At 38.6% G+C, this 13723-nt stretch overlaps 1 protein-coding gene across 15 annotated transcripts in view; it reads left to right on the forward strand.

Annotated features, from left to right (window-relative positions):
• Positions 1-13723, forward strand: part of nedd4l (NEDD4 like E3 ubiquitin protein ligase) — a 316982-nt gene that overhangs the window by 234702 nt on the left and 68557 nt on the right. For 13 of the 15 annotated variants that reach the window (XM_052036646.1, XM_052036653.1, XM_052036662.1 and 10 more), the window contains 4 exons: positions 1096-1256; positions 4873-4996; positions 7485-7664; positions 10055-10126. In XM_052036646.1, the coding sequence (XP_051892606.1) occupies positions 1096-1256; positions 4873-4996; positions 7485-7664; positions 10055-10126 (537 nt within the window). The remainder of the gene's footprint in view (positions 1-1095; positions 1257-4872; positions 4997-7484; positions 7665-10054; positions 10127-13723) is intronic. The other 2 variants (XM_052036692.1, XM_052036735.1) reach the window with 1 other exon arrangement.

Raw genomic sequence — 13723 nt, forward strand, 5'->3', positions numbered from 1 at the left:
TTCTAATTAATGTTGCTGTTTCAGGATAATATTTTTATTCCTTTGTGGCACAAGCAAATCAAAGCAAAGTTTCAGGATAACCCCCTTATTTAGTTTCTGCAAATACAGTGCTGCTCTGTTCCTATGGAGTCAGGAACAAAACATGCAAGTGAATGATCACTTCAGCTGTTATTACTCACTCTCCTGTTCCACATGCTCTGCCCCCCCCCATTCATCCCCCTCTCTCCATGGAACTGCAGAGCAGGTGGTTATCTGTTGTTCCAAAGTTTCTGTTTAAATAAAATTCTTTTGTCAGTTATCAGCCAGACTTTTTTTAAAATTATCTGTTGTGCAGTTTCAAGGTCAGAGTCAGATCATGTGCTACTTGCTAGACAGTTGTGGTGCTTACTCAAGTTCTTTGTCTGCCCAAAGCGCATTGGTATTGCATATTTGGATAAGATTTCTCACAGTCAAACACTGTTCTTGAGCTCCTTGTGCCTGAAGCAAAATTTTCTTCATGTTTGTACTCCAACTGGGACCTAAGTTCTTGATGTATTGCTGAACAATCCACAGTTTCAGAGCACAGCCTTTCTGGCTTTCAAATTCCATCTTTCCAAGTTCACACTCGCACACAGAGAAATCCTGAAGTTGCTGTCAGTTCTACGAAATCCAGGCCAATGTTTTGACTCCAGATTGCTTGGCCAGTTTAAAATTCTGACTGGTGGATTGTGGGGTAAGAGTATTATGGAACTGAGTTACACAGAGCCCAGATTAAGTGGAGCTGTGGAATTGCTCCTGTTGCTTTGTTCACTAAGAGACAGGAATGGGCAAAGGAATGATGATTTCAAGAGTGAGGATGCAGGAAGGTGAGCAGTGTCTAAGATAGTATTTGCAACTAAAAGGGAAGTAAAGAACAATGAATTTTGCAGCACATAAATAGGTCTCTGACCCAGCAACTCTGTGCTGTATACCCTTCCATCTCACTTCATCTCACCAAGAAAGCACTTCATTTCTTTCTCCCCCATGCAGTTAGTTATCTCGCTTTAAATTAACTTAGCATTTGGTAGCTTGTCCTACTATATTAACTGTGTTCAACTTTTTCCCACTTGCATTAAGCGTGCCTGGGCTATGGTTGACCCCACTGATTCAGGAGCACAACGTGAGCAGCAGTTGCCACCTCTGCCACCTGGCTGGGAAGAGAAAACAGACAACCTGGGCCGGACATATTATGTGAATCACAACAACAGGACAACACAGTGGCAGCGACCAAGTCTAGTGTAAGTTGTCTTCCTGGTCTATAGTTTATCATGCACAGTTTATCATGCCAATAGTTATCTTAGAATATTTGTCACCATTGCTCTTTCTTCCATTTAAATAACAGTACCCTGGATTTTGCAGGTATCAGCATCTAGCTGACAACTGTCAGTCATGTTTCTGTGGGTGTTTGAGCTGTGAACTACTGAAAGTCCCACTTGTTCATACTGGGTAAAATTTATATAAGCCCTTTACCATGAACTGAATTCACTTGGTGTGTTCACAGTCTTATAACCAGGGGATCTGGTATGCAACATATTTGTTTTTTGTTTCTATCTTGTTAACTTTCCAACTTAATTACCTCAATGTTATTAGAACCTCACAGACCCGCTGTAATCTTTGATGAATTCCCCCAAGGAGACAGCACACCCCAGGCTAGAAACGGCCAATCTATGGCATGTGAGCTGCCCAAGAAATATGAGGCTATTTTTAACCCATCAGATTGAAGAATTCTCATAGAAACATCCAGAATCTAAAACAGTGCAATGAAGAAATACAAATTAAATATCCAATGAAAAACAACTGAGATGCTGAAAGAGATGAGGAAGACAGAAAAAATGTGAAACTTTTTTTTAACAAAATGTGTAACACGTTAACTTAAGGTAAATGAGATTCCATAGCACATCTTTTAAAAATGCATTAATTTGCGAATGTACCAGCTTGCTATTTTCCACAGGTTAGCAGACAGCTCATGGACAAGGGAGTTTTGAAGCAGGAGATTTTAGAGCATTGGGACTAGTTCTGATAGAGATGGGACCTGTACAGTCCTAATAAACTGCACCATAATAGAGCTGAGACCAGTGGCCTCACAGGTAGTTTTGTAGTGCATGTGGGGGAGGTTTATGTTCATTTGTAGGGGATTGAGCACAGGAAAGTAGCACTAAAAAGAATTGAGAGAGTTAACTGACACCGGAGCATGTAGTAGAAAATTTTCAGACAGAACCAAAATAAGAGGGAGTTCAAGATATGTCTACAGTGCATGTATGTAAATGCAAGAAGCCAACTAAAAATTGGCAAGACTGGGGGTTTAAACATTCTTGGATGCATGATGTTCAGGAAAGGAAGGAAGGCAAGAATCAGCATTGACTTGGGAGAATATTGCATTGCTAGTGAGAGAAATTATCTGTGAGCAATCGACGACAGAAGTTGTCTTTTTAGAGTTAAGAAGCACCAGAGCTGGCTTGAGGTTTTTGTTTCTTTAAGTTATCTACTAAACTAATGGGAAGAGTATTGAGGAGGAAATTTGCAAACAAATTGCCAAGATCTTTAAACAAAAACCATGGAGGAATGATGATAGGAGAATTCAACTACCCAAACTACCCAGACTGGAACAGCAAAAATAGGAGGTGGAGTTGCTGAATTAAGTTAAGAGGAACATTAGTTGATCAGAGTGTTTCTGGCCCAACAAGAAGGTACCATTGCTGGACTTAGTTCTGGGAAATAAGCCAGCCCAAGTGGACAAGCATCGTTGGGGGACTATCTGGGAAACAATGTTTGCAATATTCTAAGTTTAGAATTGCTCTGGTAAAGCATATAGATAACTCCAAAAGTAAAAATAGTAATGTGAAGAGGGGCTGGTTTTGGTGAGCTGAAGACAGAACTGACCCAAGTCAGCTGGCACCTAAGCTTGGCAGACAAAACTAGAATCGAGCAACAGGAGGCCTTTCAGGTGGAAATGTTTCAGTTACAGTCCAGCTAAATTCCTGTGAGGGAGAAGGGCAGGCAAGTTAAAGAGAGAGCTTCATGGATGAAAAAAATAGAGAGTAAAATAGAGCAGAAAGGAAGACTAGCAACTACAGAACAGTCAGTTTAACCTTGATAGTAGGAGAAGAGAAGATAAGATAAGATCTTTATTAGTCACATATACATCGAAACACAGTGAAATACATCTTTTGCGTAGTGATTTTGGGGGGCAGCCCACAAGTGTTGCCACGCTTCCAGCGCCAACATAGCATGCCCATAACTTCCTAACCTGTACGTCTTTGGAATGTGGGAGGAAACCGGAGCACCCGGAGGAAACCCACACAGACACAGGGAGAACGTACAAACTCCTTACAGACAGTGGCTGGATTTGAACCCAGGTCGCTGGTGCTGTAAGGCATTATGCTAACCACTGTGCATTAACAGTCATATGGACAAATGTGAATTGATTAGAGAAAGCCCGCATGGATTTGTTAAATTTATATGTGTCTAATCAACTTGACAGTGTTTTTTGACGATGTAACAGAAAGTGTCAATAAGGGAACTGCAGTTGATTTGGACTTACAAGGAACTTGATAAAGCTCCATATAATAGGCCTTTCATCAAAGTTGGCTGTTTTGTGATGAGCTATCACAGCATGGCCAAAATTTGGAAAAGAAACAGGGAACAGAGAGTAGTAGCAAAATCCTATATTTTGACAAAGAGAAGTGTAGTTGCCAGGGGATTAGTGCTTTTCTTCATAAATATTAATGATTTGGAATTGTGGATACTGAGCACAACTTCAAAAGGTGTAGCCAACACAAATCCTTGAGTTGCCATGCACTGTGAGGATGATAATCGATTCAAGAAGATATTGACAGTCTGCTGGAATGGGTGAATAGGAAGCAGATGAAATTTAGTGCTGAGAAACGTCAAGTGTTACACTTCAGTGGGAACAATGAGAAAAGGCAATACAATGGAGAGGGCAGAATTCTAAACCTGGTGGTGTATGCAAATATTTCATTGAAAATGATTGGCATATTGAGAAGGTGGTTTTAAAAAGTGCATGGGATCCTGGTTTTATGTAAAGGGTCAAAAAGTACAAAAACAAGGAAGTCACGATGCACCTTTATAAAACTCTGTTTCAACAGCATCTGAATCATTGTGCCCAGTTCTGGGTGCAACACTTTGTAAAAATGTGAAGGCTTTGGAGAGGGTGCAGAATAAATTTACTAAAATGGTTCTGGGTTAATGTGTTGTAGTTGAATGCTTAGCAGGGGAAGCTGGAAGAAAGAATGCTGTGAGGAAATCTGATAGACATATTTCAAATCTTCAGGGGTTTAGCAGAGTAGATTGAGATAATATTTCAGTTGGCAGAGGGGTCAAGAGCCAAGAGACATAGAGTTAAGGTGGCTAGCAAAAGTGGCATGAGGAATCATTTTCTGTATGCTCTATGTGCTAAGAGCCTGGAATGCACTGCTTAGGCCAGTTGTGAAGCAGATTCAATTGCATCATTCAGAAGGGATGCAAATATCTGAAAGTAAAGAATTTGCAGAGCTCAGGAGAGAGGCTGGGGCTTTGGGATCAGCTGGGCTAACTCTTGCACACTCAATAAGCTCAATGGCCTCCTTCTGTGCTGTAACCATTCTGTGATTCCGTGGTGCCTTCAATCTACAGCAAACATTTTGGAAGAATGAAGTATCCCCAAAAGTAAATTCTGTATATCCATATGTTACTGCAAATGCCACATTTCTGAATTATTCTGTCGAATTTGCTCTGTTGTGGCAGTAGGTGCTGTAAGCTACTCTACCCAAAATCTAGGCCATTGGTTTTTCTTGATACCTTGTACGTAGTGAATCAGTATTGTTTACGTGAGAACTTGTTCTCAATATTTTACAGAGATGTGGAAAATGAGTCAGACAGCAACATTCGGCAAATCCAGCAAGAAGCTCACAGAGTGTTTCGGTCGCGTCGGCACATTAGTGAAGATTTGGAGACCACAGATAATCGGGATGGTGGTGATGTAAGAAATCCAAAAATAGTTTCTAGTACACGTAAATCAGTGCATCTGATATTAATTGTGCTCAGTATTTACTGCATCTTCAAAAGGCTAATTAAAGTCATTAGTCAAACATAAGTCTGGGTATGTTCTGACACAACCACTCACTTCCCAACAAGTACAAGTCAAAGGAAAGTTAATTGTGTGAGGTTGTATTGGTGAAACATTTTAAAATGAGTTGTTTCATTTGAATGAAATCGTTCCCTAGTAAAAAGAGGTAGAGATCTCAAAATATCAAAATAGTATTGCAGGCTGACCGTGTTTGGGAATGCCTTTTATAATTAAGATTTACTTCCATGTTAAAAATCTTTCTGCATTTAAATGTGAATTAAAGTAGATGTTCTTCTACTTGTAATGTAAAAGTAAATATCAATTTCACATACTTTGAATAATAACTCAACACAAAGAGGGTTGTGGTAATTTTGGGGGAGTGTTAAGATTGCTGTGTTTTTCATGTCTAATTTTAACAGTGCAGCAACCACATGCTCCAGGTAGTCATATTAAGTCCGTTTCTAATCAACTTGATGTATTACTTTTATTTCAATGAATACTTCAACAGCAAAGCTGAACAACAAACTGCCCAACCGGAAAAATGAGATATCAATAACTTGCATTAATGTAGTATTTTTATGACCTTATGTCCCAAAAGGCAATGAAGTGTAGTCTTTGCTGGAAGGTAGAAAATGTGGCAGCCAATTTGCACAAAAGACCCAGAACATAATAATGTTGTTTGAAAGATAAATATTGACCAGAATGGGGCGGAAAACTCCTCTGCTGTTCTTAGAATAGTGTTATGAGGTCTCTTACATCACTTGAGAGGAGGATGGGCTTGGCTTAATTTCTCAAATGAAAAATGGCAATCTAAAATTATCAGTGCGGAATGAATGCTTGTATTCTGGAGTAGGTTTAATAGTATGAATACTAGATAAAGTAACTAAGGTATCAGAAGTAAGCCAGAAAGTTCTGTGAGCTGACTCATTGTTCCTTCAGAACTATCGAAACTCTGATTCAGATTTAATCTCTGCTGCATATTATTTATTGGCATATGCAACACGTAATCAGAAATGAATAGGTGTTCGGCAAAGCCTGAACACAGAAAGTATGTTTTTTCTCCAGAGACTACAAACAGCATCACTGAATGGTTATAGTTCAAACATCCTGAGTGTACCTACCAAACAAATTCATTATACTTAAGTGTCGCGGATTAACAGTGCCCAGGTACAATAGGGTAGTGGGAGGATTGCGGAGGTTTCTTTATCTCTGTGAGACACACCAAACTGATAGGTTAAGGCTTGTGTAGAAAATCTGTGGGGACCATCGTGAAGTTAAACCTGAAGTTATACCATGCTGGCATTTCCGTAGTTGGGTGAATGTAAGGAAAAGGTAGGACTGAATAAGGGAAGCATTGCACAGTTTTGAAGGTCTGGGAGAGATTTGAGAAAAAAAGCATTTGCTCTGATTCCAGAAAATTGGGGTGTAATCTTAAAATTGGAGCTGGTCTGTTCAGAAGTAAAATCAGGAAGCACTTTTTTCACACATGTCAGTGAAAATGAGAATGTAGTTCAGTGACTTATCATGTTTAATGTTCAGGTTCTGGAGTGCAGCTGAGACCAATGAAAAGGGGGAATATGAGAGTGGACTGTATCCAACTAGTCTTTGCCACCCATTCCCAAGAATGTTTTGCAGCATTCCTTGAAATTAGGATCTGTTGGGTTGCTTGTAAGAATACTGAGGTGATACTTGGGAAGATATTCAAGAAGAAGCTATAGCAGTAATTCTCCAAGTTGTCTCATGGAATGATCTGACTCTCAGCAGAATGATAGCTAGTCATCAACTCTGCAAATTCAAGAACTTGTGTGACATTATATTCAGCAAACCTGGGGGGGGTGGTGGGTGGAATGAAAAGGAGGGTCTTCTCTTTTATTCTTCACATATTAGCAAGCATTGCATTTAAAGATGCTTTCTGGCATGTCAGATCTGAAGGCTACCATATGAGGGTATGACACAGTACAAGAAAAAATACTTCACCCAGAACAAAAAAACAGAAGATCTTCAGTGCCTTTTTATAAAAATTCCCACTAAAAGCTGGAATAAATTGCCTGATTATTCTTCTTTCCCTTCCCCCTCCCCCCCTCATAATTTCTGGATGACAGCGATACCTCTTTGCAACTTTCCTCAGTTCAACGTAGGTGTGATGAGGAACTGAATTAAGGATAAACTCATGTTTTCCCTACATTGCTTTGAGGATTTGTTTTAAAGCCAGATGCTAGTCTGCACTAATGAATTAAGTGCTTACGACTTAAAAAAAAGTCTTGTGTAGTATTGTGTTATCTGTACTAAGTGTATTTTCTTCTAATGCTATGCAATTTTTCAGGAATGTTTAGTTCTTTACATTTGGAGAATGTATGCTATTTGACGTAACAAAGCAGTGTTTGTATGTTTTGCTATGCAGCCATGGGAAACCATCTCTGAAGAAACTTTTCTCGATGGTGATCAACTTTTCCAACCTTTACCCCCTCCTACCACTCCACCAAGTGCATCAGAGAGCAGCCCACCAGACCTCTCTGATGAACTGAACAGGAGATTGCAAGTTACTTCAGAGTCAAACGGGGAAGAAATTAGTCCACATCCTGTGAGTATTTGTACTTCAGCGATGTAATTGCATCTAAATCTATCACACCAGGTATATCAGCAAATTATTTATTTATTTACTTTTTTGTGAAATGACTTGTCAAGGCACACCTTTTTCCTGTTTTACCTCTAGAATTCATAGACAGAAAAGGAGGTTCACTACCCTTTCTTGTACCAATTTCCTTTGAAGTGTTACTTATGATTGCAACCATTTCCATGTAACTTAAAAATACGTTGAATCTTGTTGATAATTTTGCTAGATCCTTGGATAATGGCCTGAAGTCTAAATCAATGTTGAGTCCATGTGTTTTTTCAGGATTTCAGAATTAACCACATATCTGCATAATTTTAAGTTCTAATATTTCATACTGTACAACTTTGAAATTAATTTTATAAACCAAGAGACACCAATGTTAATATTTCTTTTGTCTGAGCACTTTACTCCTTTATAACATTTATAACTGTCAAGAAGCAGATGTGATATTGCATTGCAGATGCAGCAAATAGCTAATGGGTGTCGTGGGAACCACAAGAGTTTGATGGTCCATATCATGCTGACATTGTTTGCTTTTTCATGAAGAGATTCAGTTTTGTACTAATCAGCTGTTGTCGCTTCTGGAATTTGTCTCTTCTGGAAGTTGTCTCTTCAACTAACATTATCATTTTATAGGATAATTTTCTGTTTAGCTTATGTCACAACATGGAATATGGGTTTAGTATAATGTTGGGCATCCAAGTGGAACAAAGGAATCACCATACCATATATATATATATCCTATAATATTTCCAGTAAATTGTTGTTTTAAATTTAGCATGTGAACGATAAAAAACTAGTCTCCTCCTAGCCATGAAGATGCCATATTCAATTCTTGGTAATCTCAGTTGGTGCACCAATATGGGTCACTGAATACTGTAAACCTAGTCCTAAGTAGAATAAATTAAGAGGTTCATTGTAGATCTTGACCCAGTGATAAAAAGTTTACATATGGCCAATTGTGTGAGGAGGAAAGAAAATTAGACTCAGAATATGCAATATCCAGATATTGGGCCACAGTTGTCTGTCACAGTTATTTTGATTTAAATATTGTGGAAGTTTCAAACAAGGATCATGTGTATTGTTAAATATGAATATTTGGAGGTTTCTCTCAATTGTGCTACTGCACAATTGGCTTCAAGTAAGAGGCATTTCACTGTCAGCTTCACCATTGGAATGAATACCATTTGACTATGGGCTTTCATATGTATTGTTCAAATTTATATCCTCAATTTGACAAGAGTTAACAGAGTGCAGGTAATGAGGGTAGGTAATTATAAATACCAGGCACCGTTTTAAAATTATAATGTGATGATGACTGCCTTTACCTCTCATAACATTTAATTTCCAATATAAATATTTGGTTTAATTTTGAGATATGAAGAAATTTCTCCATGCAAATTTGGAAACCTCTGTCCCAGAGGGCTGTAGAGCCTGAGTTCATAAGTATGTTTAAGAGTGAAGCAGATTTTTTAGATTTGTGGGGAGTAGAGATTGGGCAGGAAAATGGAGTTGAAGCCATGATCAGGTCCACCATGATATTATTGAATGGTGGAGCAGGCACAAGCCATGAAGCCACAAGTCCTATTCGTGCTCCTATTTCTAGTATTCTTTCCTTAAAGTTTCCAAGTTTGTGGAAGGTGTTTGAAAAGTTAAATTACTTTTGTAATTCTAAGAGTGATTTGCATTGCAGAATGTTTGTCATTTATTATGCTGTTTCAGTAGCCAGAGATATATCAATAATAATTGCACCTTATTAATAATACATTTATCAAATCCATGTTTGCATTTTTTTTTATAAAGTTCCGATGAATAATGTAAACTAAATGGATACTGAAAAGAAATGGAAGAATTAAGAACAAAATTGAAGCTTTCTTTCAGTTGTTGATGTGATTTAAGTATGGATCATGCACCTATCTCCCTTTCTTTTGGTTTTATGTTTGCAATGTTTTAAATATGGAATAAAAAAGTACATCTTATTCATTCACTGGATGTGAGCAACACTGGCAAGGCTAGTGTTTACTGTATTTCTTCTTGAGGAAGTGATGGTGAGTGGCATCTTACATCCTCTAGTTTATGTGGTGAAGATACATAAGGGTCTCAGGGCATGAACAAATGATGAGGAAGCAGTGATGTGTGACCAGGAAGGGCAGCTGGGGATGATGGTGTTTCCAAACATCTGTTTCCCTTGTACATCTGGGTGCTAGAAGTTGCAGATTTGGATCCTGCGGGACTAAAATACAGTATTTTGTTTGTCTGGCCAGTCCAGTAAAGAAGGCAGTTGCAACTGTGCAATATTGTGAAACATTGAAAAATTCTTAATTAACCAAGTACACATTGCTTCTTGCATTTCCTAGAGTGAATCTCTTGCAAGGATACGTTCCTATAGTGTAACAGATGGTGTTGAAGATGAAGCTCAAGCCTCAACGGTAAATAATTTTGGGTCGATAATTTCTTGTATGCCTCTCTATTGAATACTTTAACTTTGAGCTTTTCTTTCAAGACCTTGCTTTAATGATATCTCGCACCTAATACTGGCATTCTTTCTCTAATATCTAGTCCAAGAAAGTGAATAAATATTTAAAGAAAATCAAATTCATGCAGATGCTGGAAATGAATTAGAAGTTGAAAATACTCGGTCATGTCAGGCAGCATCTATAGAGAGAGTAATGTAGGTCATTGGCCTGAAATGTTAACCATGTTTTATCCCCACTCATCTTGCCTCTACTCCTTAGGGATTCGTAAATGCCTTATGGCATTTGAACTATTTCCATAAAAGCTTTACAAGCTATTGTAAAGTTTTTATGGAAATTCCTTAAGGTAAACAGAAGACTGCCTAGTGTTGTGAAAATCTGTAAATCTGCTATTTGGTGTAAAGGAATATTTGCTATGTAAGTCGAGGAATATTTTAAGTATGTTATTTAGATCAGTAGTTGTCTCCCCTTTTTGGTAGAATTGAAGATCTTAGGATGTTGATTCCTGAGGTACCGTACATTGTTTTGACAGATTATTTAGCCAGCAGCCGAATCTCAACAGCAACGCTGATCAACAGTTTGAGTTGACTCCCAGATATGTGCACATGCACTGGGTCCAGGATCAAGTGACGGATTCAATGACTGCAATAAAACTCTGATAATCTGGCATCCTCTTGACTTCAGTGGTGCTGGATGGCAGATGTTCAGAACTATAGATATTGCTTATATTACACCACAACATTTTTATTTCACTTTTTAACAATGTTACAGGGTGAGTTTAGAGACTGTGAAACTGAGCCCTGAAGTGTTTTAAGGGAATGTGGGAAGCAGAACTTTCAGCTTGTCAAAATTGCAAGCACTCCAGGAGATTACCTGTACTCCAAGTACCAGCTAGCAGTCCAGGCCCTGGCTCCTGCTACAAATCTAACCACGTTCCTGATTCCCGGTATCCCGGCCACAACCCTGGTTTCAGCTGCACACACTGTCGACCCTGCAAGTACATGGATCTCTGAATAGCAAATCCACAGATAGTGAGGATTTAGTGCACAAATGAGTGAGCCAGGTGCCAAACCATCGAGATTGCAGAACAATTAGATACCAGACTATCGGAGTTTTACTGTATGTTCTGTCACTAGACTTCATCTGGAATCCATTGGAGGGGCTTGAGCTTTTTGAAAATCCCACTGCCTGTCAGAATGTATGCCAAGTCTGACCTGATGTAAGATATGAAATCGCATTGATTTCAACTGGGGTTCTAGTTGGGCTGATTAGGAAAGAAAGGGAATATATATATTTTAATGTTTGTTTTGTTTATTGTTAATATTTCTGTTTTTATTTTTAATCAACTTCTTTAATTTTTATTTTAATTATATCCATTTTCAATAGCTTTTGTATGTGTTACTGAATGTCAAACATGAATGTTAAAATTAGAGACAGCTTTCGCAACTGTCAAAGCTCCACCCCCAGGTTTGCCTTTCTGTCAGTGCCTGAAGGATAATGCAGGGATTGGGCCTCTGTACTCTGCTGCCTGAAGTCTCGTCAGCATTCAGGCCTCACCAGTTATAGGCCAGCAACAGTGCACATTTGGTTCAGTCAAGATTTCCAGCAGCAGTTCATATTTGGTGCACAGCTGGCTCAAATAAATGTAGGCACGCAGAGGCAGTAGGTGATATTTCCAGGCATCTGGCCACATCCAGCACAATCTAGCCTATTAAATCATAATTGTTTGTTTAGTATCTTTTTAGTATCCAAATTGTCTGCTGTGTTTCCTACATTGCAACAGCTGTGTTAACTTAAAAGTACATTATTAACTATAAGGGCTCCTAAGAAAATGAAAGACACTGTATAAATGTGATTTCTTTCTTTTTCCTTAATGTACTTTTTGTTTGAATTTGTGGCCAGAGCAATAACTTGGCATGAAGCAGTTCTTAAAATAACCAACTTTTAATATGTGCTAAAAAACAAAATGTCATTTATTCCACCCGTACTTTTTATATCATAATCCCTTTCAGCTGTGCAATTATAAATGTGAAAGTTGTGTAACTTTTCAACAACAGCTGCTGGCATTATTTTATGATAGGATACAGTGAGCATTTGCTGGAAGGTTAGATGCATGTTTATCCCATTAAATTGTTCATGTATCTGCTTTCGTTATAAGTTTCAGATATACAACTCAGCTATTGAGCAAATGGAAATCAAGTAGCAAAGGTGAAGGGTAGCACTGTGCTCAAATGCACGATTTAGAAATTAATGAAATTCCCTGTTTGTTTGTAATACCAACATTTATGTCCCAATTTTTAAATGTAGCTTCTTCATTCTTTATTGTTACCCCTTCAGTCTCACACCTAGTGTCATCTTAGTTAGGAAACCAGCACTTCCAGGATCCAATGGGCAGAGTTAGTGTTACCTCTTAATTGACTGACCAAGTGGTATACTGGTATTGTAAGTGAAGGAATCTGTTACTGTTCATTTGTCCTTTCCTTCAAGCTGTCACGGTAGAGTTTAATTAGCACACCTCTTAAAAGAGCAACAGCAACATAAACAATTTGGTGCCTTTAACATAACATAGACATTCCAGTAATATTATCACAATAAATATGAGCTGCATAAGGAGATATTGCAGCAGGTGACCAAAAGCTTGGTCAAAGAGGTAGTTACTAAAATATCTGGAGGAAAGAAGGGCAGAATGGTGGAGATGCTTGGGGGGATATTCTTGAAGCTTCCGGGCCTTGCCAACTGAAGCATGGCCACCAACCAGGAAAGTTCTGGCATGGGACGACTGCAGACACCTCAGAGGGGTTTTCAGGTTGGAGATTATAATTAAGATAAGAATGGATGAGACCATAGAGAGATTGAAAACAGGATGCAAATTTTAAAATTGAGGTTATGTTTAATAGGAAGCCAATGTCAGCAAGCATGATGAATGAACGGGACCTGTTATAAATTAGGGAATGGGCATCATGGTTTTGCATAAACTTAAGTTTCTGGAGGGTGGAATTACTAAGTCCAGCAAGAATTGGAATAATGAAGTCCAAAGGTAGGAGAGGCCTGGAAGATGGTTTCAGCAATAGATGACCTGAGCCAGGAACAAAGTAGGGGCTACATTATGGAAGTGAAAGTGGGCAGTTTTATGGAGGAAACCCTGCATGCAATGTGACAGTGTGGATTAGTTTCAGACAGTTTCAATGCAAGGAATGGAGTCACTATGCAAGAGTCCAGAGGCAGCTGGTTTTGTCATCCTAGTGTTTAGTTGGAGGGAACATTTGTCCATCTGCCGTTGCAGGCCAGACCAACAATTTTGACGATTTAGAAATGTTGATGGTGAAGTAAAGCAGAAAATTGTCAATATACATATGGAAATTGGCACCATGCATTCAGATCATGTTGAGGAGGGGCAGCATTTGATGAGAAATAGGAGCAGGACAAGTACAGAATTAGATGTAATAGTGTGGGCAAAGAAAATGAAGCCATTGATGTGGATTTCAACTGGAGAGATAAGAATGGATCCAGGCGAGTCACCCCATGTAACTGGATGATGTAGTGTTGTTGGAT

The sequence above is a fragment of the Pristis pectinata genome, chromosome 2, assembly GCF_009764475.1.
Source record: "Pristis pectinata isolate sPriPec2 chromosome 2, sPriPec2.1.pri, whole genome shotgun sequence".
Classification (NCBI taxonomy): domain Eukaryota; kingdom Metazoa; phylum Chordata; class Chondrichthyes; order Rhinopristiformes; family Pristidae; genus Pristis; species Pristis pectinata.